The 17,538-nt window shown below is 48.9% G+C and overlaps 1 protein-coding gene across 1 annotated transcript; it reads left to right on the top strand.

Moving 5' to 3' along the window:
• Positions 1 to 1,912: 1,912 nt before the first annotated feature.
• TMEM212 (transmembrane protein 212) lies at positions 1,913 to 7,809 on the top strand (the record flags this gene model as incomplete). The annotated part of the gene is given in 4 exon segments (XM_082767239.1): positions 1,913 to 2,116; positions 7,438 to 7,446; positions 7,449 to 7,576; positions 7,578 to 7,809. Coding segments are annotated over 4 exon segments (573 nt in total).
• Between the last annotated feature and the right edge of the window lie 9,729 nt (positions 7,810 to 17,538).

Below are 17,538 nucleotides of genomic sequence, written 5' to 3'. Positions count from 1 at the left end.
AGTACAAGACTCCAAAATGCTGTTATATAATTTGTTACGGGGACACACCTAGTGAAGGCAGACCTGGATCGCTCTCAGCATGCTTTTCAGTAGGATTTTGGGAACGAGCAGGGGAAAACGAGGACATTTGAGCAGAGGCAAGGTCGAATGCCACCTTATTTTTGTAACTTAAAAGCACAACTATTTTTTTTTTTCTATACTCACATCTGTTGCTTATATTTCCAGATAAAACAATTCATGAAAAAGTCGGTGACTCAAAGCAAGGACCGCATACTCGTCAGCTCCACTGTGAAACTCATTCCCTAATGAAGAAAGAAGCACAACTTCTCACTAATAACAAGCAAATAGGGATTGTTAGCCGCTCTGACCATGAGAAAGGCATTAGGGTGTCTATTGGAAACACTCAGGCAGAACAGGGATCAGAGCTCTGCTTCATGTTATTAAGACGTTCACACCGCCCGAACCAAATTAAATGGAGAGCTAAGTCCCATAAAGCTATTAGGCTCTCTTTTTTCCTTCTGCATGCATGAAATTACATTTTAAAGCTACGTGTGATCTTTCAGAGCCTCTGAAGGGGTCAGGCACTAGGCACATCTGGCACGCCGATATTTTCATTCAGGAACATGAAGTCATCCTCCAAGCTGCATTCCTGAGTCAGTAATGTGTAATTTTCCACATGTCACTTAACCGACTTGCACACTGAACAGAGATTAATATTAATTCAGTAGAAGCTTGCACATATTTAACAGAATTGAGAGCTCTGCTAATTGTGCTTTAATTAAACTAGAAGGGGAATAATGTTTGATAGAGAGGGTCAGCGTTACTTGACTAAACACACTCCCCACAGGCGGCCACACTATGCCATAAATCAGTTCACCAGCAGGGTGAATTAGGTATTGTGGGATCCTGAGGGGCATAAATTCAACGGTAAAGTCACCATTTGCTAAAATTGCCACTCTCTGCCCCTGCTGTCCGGAGGGGACACCAACACCCAGCAGCCTGGGGAGCCACCAGCATGCCCTTGGGGTGCCAGCTGGCTTACCCCAGATATGAGCAGCTCATCCCAGTCCCTTGTAGCTCCCTGGGGAGAAGCTGGGACGTGTCCCAGGGCACACGGTGGTACCCTGTGCCACCCCACCTGGTGGTAGCCCTCCAGAGGGGCCACAGGTCAGGAAGGAGTGTGCAGAGTGCCTTGGGGACTGCGTGTGATACAGTACACACCACGATTGCTCTGGCTCTTGCAATCAAAACATTTGCTATTGCAGGTAGGGAGAAACAGGATTCCTGCATGATGAGCACGGGGAGGCACCCGCTACTAATCCCTCTGACATAAAGGCCTTCCTGCCACCAGGAGCAGATCTGAGGCCTCCATACGTCCCTGCTACAAACACTTTAACTCCAAAATAACTCCCCCTGGGAAGAAGGCGGTCCTGCTCAGGACATAGCCACGTCCTACTGATGCTGCTGGCACTGAGGGTGCTGGTTTCATGCTGGCTGTGGGCAGGTTCAGGGCTGGTGATCAGCACCCTGGCTGCTGGCAGCAGGTTTCTGCCTCTCCGTGCTGCGAGGTGGTCTGTCGCCCTGTGAAGGCAGGTGAAGGACGAACTCAGAAACCCCAGAATGGGCTTTCTGCAGCCGAAAGCGAAGGGCAATAACTGAGATTAAATAAAATAATAATAATAATAAAATCACATATTCCTGGGGGTGAAGGGGCCTTCTTTAATACACTGCAATACCGCCTGTTTCTGTAGGAACATCTGAAGATAAACAGCACAGTGCTTTCTGGTGCCAGGTAAACAGCTCTCACATGCCATGGCTACAGTCTCTAAGGAGCTTCTGTTTATTAGGAAACGTCCTTGCCTTGGCTTCAGCTGCAAACCCTCGCTGTGAATCCGGCAGGCAGAGGCTCACAATGACAGTGAAGAGCCTGTATGAAGTTACCAGAGGGATACTTATTACCTTTGGGACTATAAGTGTTTTTTTTTTTAATGGAATTTTTGCTTTTTTTCCTGTTTTTTCTTATAAGCCTCTGTTTGTTGGACAGAGTGTTTGCCTCGCCAGTCCCATCTGGAAAGGAGCTTTGGTAGGCAGAACAAAAGCTTTATCAAAGATGTCAGTGATGCTACAGAGACTTAAAAAAATCAACTATGTCTGAATTATTTATTTCTTAGCTCCTGCAAACTCTTTTTAAAGAGAGAAGTGCACGGAATTACCTGAAACTAAAGCGAGAGGCTCCTGGAGGCTCTTGTTAATATGTAAAGCTCCAGCAAATATCGGCGTATTGATTATTACCATGGCCTGCTGATGTTCAGTTTCCATTTACAGAAGCAGTCTGAACTTCCTTATTCTGACCCAAATTCGGATTGTTAAGACTGTCTAAATGTAAATCAACATCTCCAGGGCTATGCTGGTATAACTGAGATCGCTGTTTAGCTCTTTGCTTTGGTTCATTCCCCAAACTTTGGCGTTTCCCAAGTTGTTCTGAGCAACACAACAAGACAAAGACAAGGCTTACGGAGCAGAAGCCGAGGTAGCCACAGAGCTGTGAAATCCTCCAAGAGCACGCCACACACCTGCTGCCTCCTCGTGGGAGCCCTCTGCAAGGTGCCCAAATGGATTTTTTTTTTTTTGTGATGAGGTCCTGGGGCCCCTGTGGCAGTGGGTGAAGCTGGCTCAAAAAGGGGGGTCAAAAGTGATTTAGCCATAGGGTTTTATAGTCATTTATTCCTGCCACACAGCTGGTAAACCACGTACCAGTTTGTTATTTTCTTTTTAACCCAAAAGAAGAAAGCAAAGGCAGTGCTTTCATAGCACTTTCCCTTCTGACATCCCTGATGTGCTCGTATCAAGGATTCGACTACAGCACTTTACGGCCTGCCTACCCTTCCATCAACCTTGGGATGTTTATTTGGCTTCAGACATCGCTGTCTGCAGCATGCTAACAAGAACTGCAGGTCTTTTAGCGCTGCTATTTGTTTACTGAAGACATCAAAGCCTTTTCTTTCCACAAGCAAAAGCCTTCTTTGAGCCGGCGCAATCTGCAAACAGCCACGCAGCACCAAGGTGTGCTTTGTGCAGAGCAAAATAAAACCACGGAGCACTGGAGATATTTCCCCATCTGAGGCTCTAAATTTAGCTCTGCTTCATTTCTCATTCCTCAGCCTGTTTGCTCCTCACCAAGAGCCCTGCAGTCTCAGCAGATCTCCCCACTGCCAGCCTCACGTTGGGCAGCAGAACACAGCTGTGAGCGCGGTCCGTGGCAGATAGCAGCTAATCTAAAACAAATATTTTGTAACATCTATGAGCAAATTCATTTTCCCGTTTCACTTTGCCAGTCAGGATGCTGTGCCACGCTAATAGAAGGCAATTTGTTGCATCAGGTTGTGCTGAGCACAGCAAGCAGCACACCTCCAGCTCCCTGCTCGGACGCAGGCTGCAGAAGTGACAGATGTTGGCAGCAAATCAAATAAAATCTGCTGAAAATAATGCCCAAAGAAATACCAGGGCATGCATTTTATGGCTTTCCTAGATGTGCTGAGGCTATTTTAAGGGCAAATGAACTCCCACTCCTTTGTGTGGTTAGGATTACTCCTTGTATGGAGCACCAGGCACTGCAAACATCGCCTCTTGTGCACCACTGGTATTTGCACTCATACTCCAAACGCTGACTAGCCCCAGATGGGTATCCACCACCAGAGCCTCATGGCAGCTTCCAGAGAGCATTAAGCATTGGCAGCGAGCCACAGGAACCATATTCATGGAGAACAACCTGGAATTTCCCCCTGGAGAAGGACCTGCCAGAGGGTGCCACCAGCCCAGCTCCCTCAGCAGCTATTCCACCAGGCAGACTCCGGCTCGCAGAAGATGAGGGCACCAGGAAAGGAGGCCAGGAGGACTGATGAGGAAGGTTTTCAGCCCACGAGGAAGCTACTCAACACAAGCTGTGCTGGCGGAAGGTTGCAGAGCAGGCAAACGCCCAAGGCTTTCCAGGAATCAGGAACGGCAGCGTGCAGTGTCAGAGATGGTCGGTGATGCAGATCTACGTGGACAAAGTCTATTTAATGAGAAACACTGATCTGCATCTGCTGGGGAGGGAGGTTACTTTGCAATCACCTGGCTGTGGCTGTCAGTACATGTGGTCACAGCTGAGGAGACACCTTGCACAGCCTGCTCCTCGTGGCAGCTTCGGGCAGGCTTGAGACCTGCTGCACGATGCGTGGAGGAGAGCAGAGACAGAGCAGAAAGGTGGCAAGAATATTGATTTCCAACAGCTCTTAACCCTGAAAGCACCAGGAGAAGATGCAAGGGGCAAACACCACACAATCTGCACTAGCTTTAAGCCCAGCGAGCAGTGCTGGTACAACAGGGTGCAGCTGAAGAGGAACACAGCTGTTGAGACCACCTCGCTTGACCTCGGGTGCTGCCAAGCTTGGGTTTGACATCTGGCTTGGCAGGGCTGGGCTCACAGCCTCCCAGGGGTGAGGGAGGCAAGGAGCAGCTGTTCTCCAGGCCTGAGGTCCTCTTGGGTTGGGATCAGGGACACGGCTCCCTCGGTGACACTACCAGGCTGTGCCTCCAGTCCCAGCACTCAGGTGACCCCTGCAGAGCGCTTTTAAAGTCCTGCCTTAAGAAATCAAACAAAATGGCAGAGCCGTAAAAAAATAAAATAAAATAGTTTCAGGCACATCCAAGCTTGGGATTGAGAGTAAAATTTCTTGCCAGAGAATTTAAAACAAACTGGAAACTGATCATCTACTCATTTAAATGATGTGCCTGGAGCTAAACCAGCAAGGCTGAATAATCTCTGTGTTGCTTTCATCCTTCTTCAATTTTTTCTTTGTTCCATCAGCCACATGTGCGTTAAGTGTAAATTGAAGGGCTCTTAGCTGGAAAAGCAGATTGTGAAAAGGGCTTGGCCCTTGTCTTATAATTCAGCTTCAGTATTACAATTACTCTTAATAGCACTCTTATTTTGTTGTATTATTTATTCTGGCTAGAACCCTCTAGGATCCCTTGAAGGCTTTTTTTTTTTCCTGGTGAATTTAGCCAACATCCACTCATGAATCCAGATGTTTCTGCTTTTATCCACGGGAATTTTATGGTATGGATATGCCAAGATTATAACTTTAGGCTCAGCCTCAAGACAAGTATTCTTCAGATTCCCTAAATCATAAATGGAAAGTGCCATGAAAAAAAACCTGGGCCCTGGTGCATTTAGAGTGCCAGAATGGAACTCAAACCACAGGACAACGTTGCTCAAGGTCCTGGATCCGCGCTGATACTCTGCGGCATCGCCCCAGAACTTCCAGCCCCGAGCGTGCCGTTCTCCCTGTCCTCGTACCCAGGCTCTTGCTTTTAGCACATCTTCACTTCTTTCCATTCACCCTCCTGAAATTAGGAGCTAGGATACATGTGGGTCCAAGATGCTTCCACTGGAAAAAAGATTACTCCCTGGAAGCCAGAGCGACTGCTGGTGTATTTAAATGAATGAAAGGCTGCCTGCTTGTGTCAGCCCACCCTAAGAAACGCAGATCCTCGCCCCAGTCAAAACTGGTTCTGAAAGAAGGGCAGGGAAGAAACATGCCCTGCCCCAACGGAGACCTGGTAAGCAACCAAGTCTCTGCCTTTGACAGCACTTTGGGTGATTAACTGAACCCAAATACATTCCTCCTGCAGAGTGTTGACAGCAGCGTGAAGCAAACCTTAAAATAATGCCGATAACCTTCCTTGCTGCGCTGCATTGCATAGGGTTTCTTCAGGCACTCCCGTCTGTGGTGTCCAGGCTCCTTCCCTGCTCCATGTTTTTTTTGGGGGGGTGAGAGCCCTGACCACAGGCACAGTGGTGGTGTCAGTGCCAGCATGGCGGCTCGGCTCCCCAAGGTAGCTCAGGAGCACAGGAATTGCAAACAGAGCTGCACAAAACACTTCTCGTTGGCTTTTTGGCAGCAAATAGCAAACCTCACCTGCCTGTGGCCATGCTGTACACAGAAGCACGTCACAGTATGCCTGTGACCACAAAATGCTGAATTTTAGGTTCTTCTCCAAGGAAGCTCCCAAATGGTCTTGAATGCACACAGCCACAGCCCTGGTCCTGCCTCTGCTGTGCCTGCTCTGAGCACTGGGTGAGCCAAGGGAGCTTTCTGTCCCACTGGTTGGAGGGGTGGCGAGCAGGGGGTGATGCAGAAGGAACACCTCCAGGGGCACCAGGGAGACGCCAGATGGAAGAAGAGAGCTCCCCTCCCAGGAGCAGCCAGTCGGTGCTTGCTCTAAGAGCATTACTTCTGTACCTGCACAGCCGCGGGATCAAAGGAAATTCAAATTATTCCTAAAAGCTCTTCTAAGGCTTCCCCAGCACGGAAAAGCCTCTCGGCTGGCACAGAGGACAGAGCTGGCTCCACAGCAAACCCCTCCAGGGCAGGGACGCGCCAGGACAAGAAGGAGCCACGAGAGGCAGGGTGCCGAGGGCTCAGCGCCCGGCCAAGCTCCCTGTGCGGAGCGGTGGCACGGCTGCACTGAGCCTTGCAGGGAGGTTGTGAGCAGCCAAGCAGCAAAGCTTTTCCACCCCCTAACTCCATACGTGACCTCAGCCATGCCCAAACCCTGCTGGGCAGAGCTGCTCAGGTAGGTGGGAAGTTCAGCACGAGGTGCCAACAGCGGGTGCTCCGCATCCAGGAGGTGGCAAGGACCAAGTGCTCACCGATGGGCGATGCTCCAACATCAGTCCCTGCGTGTAACCACACATTTCCCCCATCCACAGGCTGCTCTTGCCAGTATCCTCATCCTTTTAGCTGACGGAGAGCAGATGTGGAGATGCCTGGTACTTTTATGCTGCTATTCTATATGGTGTCACATGCAGGAGGCAGCAAGGGAACGGCAGAGTTAACATAGGAAATCCATTCAAAGGGAAATGTACTTTTCCTGCTAATATTTTGGATCAAATGTGCTGTGCAGGGCTTCCAGAGGGTGCACATTAAATATCCCAGCAGCGCAGTAGTTCTGCCAGTTTCTATCACATTTTCTGTTTTATAATGAGGAGCTTTATTAGTAGTCAAGCATGCAGCTTAAACTTTAAAGGCCACCCACTGTACTTATGTTATATGACAACTGCATAAGTATACCTGTTCCAATTTATTCTCCTAATATTTTAGTAAAATGTTGTCTCACTGGCTTTACCCTCCCTGTAAAAATCCACATTTTTCATTAATAAGTTCATGACTTTCAAGCTACTAAGTTTTCCTTACCATCACATCAATTTTTGGACACAAAAGAAAGGAATATTAAAAATATAAAACCCAGATATTTTTTTTCCAAGCTGGAAATGAAGAAATACAAATATATTAAGCTCTACTTGAGAAGTTTCAGTGTCTTTTTTTTTTTTTTTTTTTTAATTCTCTCAGCAGGTCACAAAGCGATAAAGTGCTTTTGTCTCCATTTCAGTGGGAGGCCACAGTTTTGCCTTGGGCACACGGAGCACCACAGGCTCCTCAGTGCAATTTGCTGTTGCCATCCCATCTCTTCTCCCTGGCCCGTGCTGCTACTACTCGCTTGCTGGGATCACTGGGACCAACCACCTGGGCAGTCCTGGTCCCATTCCCCTACACGGCCTTCCCAAACCTCTGCGAAGACCCAGCACAGTCAGAGTGGTACCACCTGGCCCTGCAGGTCCTGGACTTGTGCTCAAGTCTGGCTTTATTCTGCACTGCTTCTGCTGTTGAGATCAAGCTCACGATGAGACTGCTCCAACTGGGACACTTAAATGTGAGCATGAGCTGTGATGGGGAAGGGGGGATTGTCCCCATAAAGCTGTAACAGCCAGGAGGGTGACATAGACATGCAAGGACAGATCCTGAATGCATGTGCACCACATCTGCACTTTAGTACCTGCCCTGAAACCACGTGCATCATTCTCAGTTTAAATCACTTTATGAAATAGCAATTTGTCCTTTTTACCCTTTTCACCCCAGCATCATTCCAAATAAAGGGACACGACTGTAGCACACCTAGCTAGGACCTCTGATTTTAAGGGCTGATCAAAGCTTCATGGAAGCAAATTTGCTTTTGACATTAAGGGAATCAGACCCTGAAGATTTGCCTTTCTGCTCTTCCTACGAGCTGAGAGCACAGCACTGGCGTTAACACACAGAGCAGACAGAGCCAGCACCTGCGTGGCAGACAAGGTGCCCAAGCCTGTCACTGCTCAGCACACATCAAGCCGCAGGCAGCAGCATCCTGACAGCCACAGTGGGAGGATAGGAGGTGACAGGAGGAACAGAACCAGGAGGGACAGGAGTTTGGGTGACCCTGAGGAGAGCCAGGACCCACCACCACGCTCCTGCCATGAGGCAGCATCAATCTCCTCTGCCCCACGCAGCTGGAGGACTCGCTGCCGGTTCAGACCTTGACAAGTGCTTCTCTGCTAAGGAAGACCTCACCTTTCACACCTCCAGTCCCTTTTTTTTTTTTTTTTCCCTTTAACCTTTGTTGGGAGCCAGTCTCGAGTCCACTAAAATACCGGTGTTTCCATGCCAACAGCCCAGAAGTGGGCTCCTCTGGGGCACTCGAAGAGGCTGCTGTCAGAATACAGCCAGCGCTTCTTCCCGCTCCAGCTTCATGCCCCACAGCCTCTTCCCATCCGTGCCACAAACCATGGGGCACAGCTGTGTTGTCTGTAGGTGCCAACCTTAACATTGAGAGGTGCTGCTGGCACCCGTCGAGCAGTCAGTGCCACAGCAATGCCCAAGCCAGGCACACAGCAGCCGGGACACCAGTCTGTGGGCAGCAGAGAGGCCGGAGTGTCTGTCTGAAGGACTGGACAGCTGTTGGATTTTGTAATCCCCTCAGCCTTATTAATAATATTCATAATTTTCATGCCCTCCCTGGTATTTTACAGAGAGCATGAAGCGATCCTTTGTTATTAACACAGGCACTGCTTTGCTCCCAATCCACAGCATTTCTCCGCCCGCCCTCCCCACATTTCCACCACCCCTGCACCCCGCTGGCAAAGCCCTGTGACTGCTGAACTCTCCGGTCCCAGCCTGGCAAAACCCTAAAGCCTTGGCCTCACCCAGCCCAGGAGCACCCCCAGCACCCCTCCTGGAGCAGGATATTTGCCATATTGGCCCTTTGCAGGCCAGGCCCAGCACGGCTGGTACCTTGCCCCGAGACTGCCTCCAGCCGAGTGCCCCATTGATCCGCCGCTCTTGAGGCCCTTCCAAAACCCCATCCCTCCCCTGCAGTACTTCTGTCTGCCCTCAGACAGAAGATTTATGAGGGTTACCCACAGATGTGGCTGCAGAAGCAGTCCAAAAGGGTTTGTTGCAGTGCCACAGGCAGCGCTCCTCCAGGCCTGGTCCTCGCTAAGTCGCTCCGAGCGGGACACCACCGCAGAGCGAGCTCCGAAGCGAGACCTGGGGAGGCAGCGTGGATGTCTGCCAACCTGACAATGGGGTTTCATTTAACGAGCACGGATTTAAGTGTGGAAATCAAATATGAAACAGTCGTAGCCAGCATTGTCTGCATTCTTGGAGTGGCACTGAACGAGCAGTGAGAAAAGAAGCGAGACGCTGGCCCAGACATGCTCCAGCTGTCTGAGCCTACCTCTGCCCTCCTCCGCTGAATGCAGCCATTCAGCTTGTTTTCATTTCATTATTGGATGTTATTTTTGCAACCTGGGAAAAGAATAGAAAAAGGAAAAAGGTCCTTAAAACGCTTTGGGGGTTATTTTTTAAGAACTAGCCCCTTTCTTTCCTTTTTATCAGAGCTAAATAGCACGGACTTCACGAAATCCGTGAGGCCAGTGGCATTATCAGCTCTGCACTTGTTTCTCAAACACAGCCCTTTATCTCAGGGGCAGCAGCATTTGCGTTGCTGGGGTTATTCACGTCAGTTGTGCTCACTTAGAGCTGAGCAACGTGCAATTAAATAGCCATATAAAACACCCACTGCACAACCAACAGCTGCCCACAGGTAACCTGAAATTTCACACACACGCCTGCCAAATGTTGCGGCTCTACCCCCGTAAATCCCCCTCTGCACGTGGGAGCAGAGCAGGCCCTTTCCCATCGCTGTGGCTGGGTGAACAGCAGGCACTCCTTCCCCAGCATGGCTCAAGTCAAGATTTTAATGACTTGGTTAAAAGCCTGACACTGCAGATCGCTGCTAGCGGGAGTGCTGCTCCACCAACCCCCGGGGCAGATGTTTCCCCCCTTCTCTTCCCTCCCCTGCCTTTCTCAGTAGCAGAGCCTACTCATTTTTAGTGTTCAGGAATCCACATCCAAGATCCGGTAATTTACTTTCCTCCTTTACATCATCCTTTACAGGTAGATGCCAGCATGTACCTCCTGTGCCCCCCAGCTGGGGACACTGCACCCTACAAAAAGCCAAACCCCTGCCAAAGGAAGGGCAGGATTATATCCCTCCCCCAGAGCAGGGTGGGAGTTCTGTCAGTTTGTGCTGAACTTCCCTAAAAAAATAAATAAGATAGTGCTGATACTGCTTCAGCACAGCAGCAAGTTCTCACTGGTCCTTCACGTCCCTTCCTGAAAAGGGAGAACATCGTGCTTTAACACCTCACCCATCTTTCTTCTGGGGACAATGTCACAAGTGCCAAACCAGAACCCCTGGTTTAGGTCTTGCACATTTGTGGATTATTACTGGCAAGAGAAGGTCAGATGTGCTTTAATATGAATTCTCTCCCCAAGCATCACTTTGCAACAACATTCAGAACAGGGCTGTCATTTGAAATTTGGATCCTTTAAGCTCCAGCATGATCGAGGTGCACATACAATAACCACTCACTACACCCAGACCATTGCTTCCCAGCGAGTGATGTTGCTCTACGTATTTGACTAGACAAGTTCATACCCTGCTTTCACCTTACCCCAGCCCATCCAACACGGGAAGAGCCCCTCCTGCACCAGCCAGACCCGAGCAGGACCCTCACCCCAGGACCTGCAGATCCCACGTGCACCGAGCCAGCCTGTCAGGCAAGCTGGGGCCCTGAGTGCTTTCAAGTGGGTTGGGAGATCAGAGAGGAATTTGGGAATTTTTCTGGAAGTTATGAATGCCATTTTATGGCATTCAAATTAGGTCATTTCCTCTTTCATCCTGGCTTTCACCTTTTTGTAATTTTAAAAGTTTTGTTTAATGAAAATCTGTTCCCCTATTAGAATTGAATTTCCGTTCATTAAGGATAAGAGGATGATTTCAAGCGGTGAGTTTCATAAGTTCTTCCAAAGCCAGAAACCTTAAGGATATGCTCAACACCAAGCCTACAAGCAATCCCATTTACCTTAATAGGAGTGCTTATCTCTAAGCATGTGCATAAGTGGTTTGCTGGCAAAAGCTAGTGCTTATTCCCTTCCAGATGACCCTATTTAATATTTACCAGTATTAATCTGCTCAATAACTATAAACACCAGAAAAAAGCATTGAATTAGCTTGACAAAGAGCTTTTCCAAATAGGACTTTGGCTTCTCCAGGAGGGTCAAACTGTTCCATGCCTGAGCAGCCTGAAAGGGACCGGGGCTGACCCAAAGCCACAGGAACCAGTGAAAGGGTGCTGCCTGCTTCTACCATCCCGGGGATGGGATCCTGCCTGAACAAACACCTTTCTGGTTTTGGCACAGCGACTAGTAGGGATAACAAGGGCTGTATGCTGACATTAAGAGAGTTTGTTTTATTTATTGACATCCTGTTAACCTCCAGCCTCCAGTGCACTTAAAGGAAGCCGTTAATTTAATGGTTGCATCAGAAAGATATGACAAAACATGTACTGCTGAGCAGCGAGGGAAATCTCCAGGCCTAACATCAGCCTTACCACCTGCACAAGGCAGCGGCTGCAGGGAGCTCTGCACAGAGCATGAGGTTAAAGAATTCACCCTTGAAAAGGAAAGTTTGCAAATCAAATTGGTAACACAGACCCTAGAAACAGCCTCTGGTAGAGGCCTCCACTGCAAAAGCTGTCCTCCAGCAGCAAAGCACCTCTAGGTCCCTGTTTCCTTCCAGGGGGATTGATGCAGTATGGCTGGATTAATCCGCTCCCACTGCTTGGAGTTCAAGCTGCACACAGAAATGTGAAGTGTTCTCAGCAGTCCTCGAGAACCAGGAAAGGTTATTCTGCTATGAAGCCTGGGCACAAGCTGATCTCACAGCAAGGCCATTTGAGTATAGGTGGTGTCTACTGCACCAAGACAAACTTCTATCCTGCATATATGCCAAGGAAAAAGGAAAGCAATGGGAAGACTAAATTCAGCAGCTCATTTAGGCAGTAAACTGTAGAAAGATAAAGGCTGTGATTCAACACAATATCTCAGCACATACCTGGCAGACACAAGGATGACAACAGCACTTGTCAGGCTGAGTTCAGTAACTACTTACTTACTACTTCAGTAACTACTGTGCTCATGGCAATCAGGATTCCCTACAAGTTGGATGGGGCGTGAATTACAGCCATGTTGTAAACCTGTTTCATTCCTGGACTGTTTTCCCCTCTCCTCCAGCCATCAGCCCACGTGTTGAAGCACTGCTGAACTTAACCATAGGAGCCAGATCTCAAGACAATACACTTAAAACCATAGATGAAAAGCTTCAAGAGTTTTGAAGTGATGAAGCCATAAGTCTTTCCATTCCCTGCTCAGTCATATTTATACCCCAGAAAGTACTGCCACTTATAAAAGCAAAGCAGGAAGATTTTATTACCTGCATGTCTGTGGCTCAGGCCAGCACTCACACTCAGGTTTAGTCCCTGCTCCCTGACCCACACCTGATGCTTCTACAAACCTGGGCACTGACCTTGCAGGCATGAGGCTGGGCTTGTGTCAAAGTTCTTTAGGATACTCCTGCAACTCCCAGCAGTGCTACAAATGTAGTACAAACTCGGTCACTGATTGTTGGTAGGGCTCAGCTCTGCCTCTCCTGTAAAACAGCCCAGCACCTGCAGCCAGCCAGCCTCCCCAGGTCTCCTGAGCAGCTGCTGCTGTCCTTTCCCTGAGCCTACTCCCTCACTCTTCGGCCCGTGGCTCAGGGTCAGCATCATCCCTCATTCCCTTATCCCGCTGCTCATTTTTCATCCACTAGCTCCTACCAAGAAATGGAAAGTTCCTTACAGCTTCAGCCAACCCAACCTCCTGAAGTCTTTCTGCCCAGAGAGACAATAACCATGGCCCAAGCCAAGATACTATCTCTTCCAGACGAGGGAAGTCTGGCAACCCTGATAGCTAATGGCCTACGTAAGCCCATTACAATTTCACTTTTCATAATTCAACTAGTTTCTTAACTGCATGGAAATGCTATATGGTATTTATGGAAAGTTCAGTGTTACTCAATGTTACTACATTTTTGGAAGCAGCAGTGCTGTTTTTAGTGGTGTTGGTTAACCACAGTCTTGAACTATCACATCCACTTGATAAAGCACGGACACACTTGTGGAGATTTCTACCCAAGTAGACTGGAAAAAATTGTGAGCCACTCCAGAAAATGAAGTCACTTCTGCACACAGGTTCCTCCCCTCACCTGGCTGCACTCAGCACAGGCATCCAGATGCACACAGACAGAATTAAAGCCTGATCCTGTAATCATTAGGCAAAATTACAGCAGGTGATGGTCTGCCCACCTGAATCAGGTGAATGCCTGACAGCAGGTTCCAGGACAGGAGCATGCCAATTACCTTTTTAATCTCTTGGTTTTCTAGTCAGCAGCTCCGTGTGGGCAGCAAGCACATAAAAGGTATTTTTGCTGCAAGTGTTATAGTTTCTATTTCAGTTCAGCAGACTTCCTTATTGAACCGTCATTGCTTACAAATGAGTTTTCCAATTAATACTGCAGCAGATCTAATGAAGGTGCTGTGTGAGATTGCACTACAGCACCTCCAGGAGACCAGGCTGCCACCCTTTTCCAGCTCTTCAGAAACCACGAGGCCACTTTACCAGGACAAATCAGGATCTAAGCTGAACCACCAAGTCATGGGTTGCTTTCCTTGTTTAAAATAATGCCCACAGCACTAGATGCGTCATTCTAGACAATAAAATCCTGTTCATTGAGTTAGGAGCAGCAGCACCCCAGCTTTCTACGGGTCACCTTTACATCTCTGGGCTGTTTGCTTCAGGCTCACTGTTCTCTGGAGACACCTCCTCACCACCAGCTCTGCCCCGCTGCCGACAGCAGCCAGGAAAGCAGAGGGAGCAGCTGCCAGCTCCTGCTGCAGCCATGGCCAAGGAGACCCAGCAGCAGACTAGAACTGCCCTCTGGCTGTCACAGCAGAGCAGGATGGGCTTAGCAGGACAAGGCCTTGTGAGGAGGGCTGGGTCCGACTGCCATGGCACGTGTTCAGTGCACAGGACTGATCCAAGAGCTCCTCACCCAGATGGAGCATGGATCTTTATACAGGAGAAATGCTTAGGATGCTGCAACTACCAAACATGGTGCCTACAGATTTTACAGAAGACTTGGAAACATGGGCTCAAACTGGCAGTTAGGTGGCATATTTAAGCATATGAAGCACAGCTTGCTTCTCAGTGCAAAGGCAGGCTGTGCAAGCTCACGTTGCCCTTTATGAACACACTGCAGTGCCAGGGACATGTACATTTCACCTACACTCCACTGCCTGCCTCAACCATTTGGCTTTGAGCAACTCCTGACACTCCTACCCAAGTTCAAGCTTTTAAGTCTGTCTCACTTTAGGAAACACTGGGCATTAAACCTCCCGTGCAGGTACTAATAACCAAGAAGAAAGCATCATTGAAGTCCCCTTGGCCATTCCCTCCCCAGGCCACCTGGGGAAGATTTATCACTGACACACTCCTTCCTGCTTTAACATCCCACTGCACCAGCAGGCCGGTCAGCAGCTGGGATCAGTTCACCTCCTCATCTTCTGCCTTCGGGGCAGTTAGGGCGAAGGCAAACCACATGAAAGGAGGCTGTGTCTGCCTGCTTTTGCAGCTACACAAAAATCGCCATCTGATATGATCAAAATGCATTTTACTGGCCCTGATAGTTAATGGAAACTAATCCAGGAACAAATAAGCAAGTGGGACACTGTGGAAGACTACAGAAAAGTACAGAAAGATTTTACTGGCAAAGATCAAAGGAAAGGCACTAGTTAATAGCCACGTTTTCTTGAAACAAGCCCTTCCTTTGAAGGCAACAGCTGACGAATAGGAATCTGATGAAGCTGATCCTTACCAAGTGCCTTTGAAACAAGGTGTATGCACCCTGAAAGAAGTAATTTTCACACTGGCAGTATCACACATCCTCTGACAATTCTTTTAGTTACAGTAACTTGTGTGGATGGCCTGCAAGGAGAAAAACATGCACCTGCTCCATAGATTAAACAACCCAACTGCAAAACTGGAAGAACATTTATTTCCTTGCCAGTTACAAGTAACATCCCAGTCCCACTGGGATCTCTTGCTTTGACTTGAGCTAACGCTCTGTGGATTTATGGAAGCTCTGCAACGCCCACATGGCTACTGGGTGCTCACCCTGCCTCCCAGGGGCCATTCCCAACCTCACCACTGAGGTTTGGTTACTGGAGCTGCCACGCAGGGAGGAAGCCTGCTGCTCTCACAATGCCCAGGGCCCCAGACATTGAGCTAGGCAAAAGAAAGCAGCGAGAACAAAGGAGGAAAAGTGGGCCGGGGAAGGAAAAGTTTGAAACCTTGGGTCCCTCCAGGGCTTGAAGACATGGACTGGAGCTTCAGGGTAGTACTGGCTAGAAGGAAAAGCCAAGAAACTGAGAAGCACCCCTCAGGTCCTAGTACAGGGAGAGCAGCTGCTAAATGCTGTTGGTACAGGAGGGAGGAAAGGCCATTTTGGAACACAAGTGCCTCTACCCTTATTCAAATCCTCACTAATGATTGCCTTCACCTCAAAAGTGGTGCAAGGTGAGATTTTTCCACCCTTGAAGTGGCATTGTTCTTATCACAGGATGTCTCATAGCAAGCAGGAGTAAGCTATATGTAAAATTACATCCTACGTGAAAGGACTACCTCGAGGCCTGGCTCAGATGGCTTAAATAGATCTTCCCAGGATTGCTTCAAAATGGGAGTGGGCCTGCAGAAGCTTTTCCACAGTGCCAGCACCAGCTATTGCCTTGCTGTTAGCCTCCCACATCTGGGCTGCAGCTCTGCCCTGGGGAACCCACCCAATGTGTGCTGCTTTCCTTTGCACAGCCCAGACTGACCAAATAAACCCTCAGGAATCCCCTTCATACCCAAAATGAAGGGACCCACCTCAAAGATGACCAAGGATCCCAGACACCTGGCCTCATGGATTTCCAGAGGAACTCCCCTTAGACTGGAAGGTCTGCACTTGCTAAACTTCACTTACCTTCAGTAGACACCCCAGCTGCCTTTTGCAGCCAGATACTGTTACACAGAGCGATTTCTTCAATGCAGAGCTGTTTTTCTGCCACAGCCTTCTGAGCAGGTAGCACTGGAACAGAAATGCTCCACTCTGAGAAAATCCTCAGGGAAAATAAGCCACCAAACAAGGGTGGAGGGTAGCAGAGTTTATTTACCTCACCGGTAACTACTAGTTATAGTAATAACATCGGATTACCTCACTGGTCAGGTTTTACAGTAAAATTCCCAACACAACAGCATGATGGAATGGCAAAAACATCCAGAGAGCTGAAGGATGTGCAGGGACAGGCGGCTGGATAAAACATTGGGTTGTCCTCCAATGGCTTCCTGACAAGGCTGCTGGCCTGGAGACTAAATGGACCCAAGTCACATCAACAGCTGTGTCATGCATGGCACAAGTATTCCCACTGACCCCCTGCAGCCTGCCCAGCCGATCCCTGGGCGAGGTGATTCAGCTCCCAGCCTAACCCAGCACCTTCGTGGGGCTCCCTCCCTGCCCACACCACTGCACAGAGGTACCAGACATGTGGACAGTGGACCAGCTCCAAGACAAACTTGGCTAGCACAAGGAGTGTAATGAGCTAGACAAACAATAGGTACCCAAACACATTTTCCTACCCTCATGGGATTAAAATTGCTCCCCCACGTCTAGTCCTCTGCTCTGAAGCTTATTCCTCTCTGTAGATAGATGTCTGCAGAACAGAGCGCTGCTGTGAGAGCATTCCTCCCTCACCTACCTGCTTTCTCTTGAAGACAACACATTCCCCCAAATCCTGCACAGAACCCTATTTCATTTTACAGTCAGCTTCCAAACCCCACTGGCAGTGAGCTCGGGGTGCTGCCTGGCATACACAGACCTCAGGCAGCCTCCAGCACTTTGTCTCTGGGTATTCTCCAGGCAGATCACCAAGGTTTAGTGATGCTTCTTGTTACTCCCATGCCAGGTGCAAATAGTTTTCTTCCATTTACATCTCAGGGAATGGCAAAGACAAGAAAAGAGCCCCAGACCCCAAAGGGAATTTGAGCTTTACACAGCCACCCCTGCCACTGACCTCTGCCAGGTGGGAGTTTCCAAATTATCACAGCTTGTTTCCCAGGAGGAGGCCCATAGCAAAGCACCTACCCTGCAGTTGGTTTTATTTTACAGCATGCCATTGTCACTTCCCCCCAGGTGGAA

The sequence above is a fragment of the Aythya marila genome (assembly GCF_965140915.1).
Source record: "Aythya marila genome assembly, chromosome: 9".
In the NCBI taxonomy this organism is placed as follows: domain Eukaryota; kingdom Metazoa; phylum Chordata; class Aves; order Anseriformes; family Anatidae; genus Aythya; species Aythya marila.
Note: the sequence above shows the minus strand (reverse complement) of the source record. Positions and strands in the feature narration are given on the sequence as shown.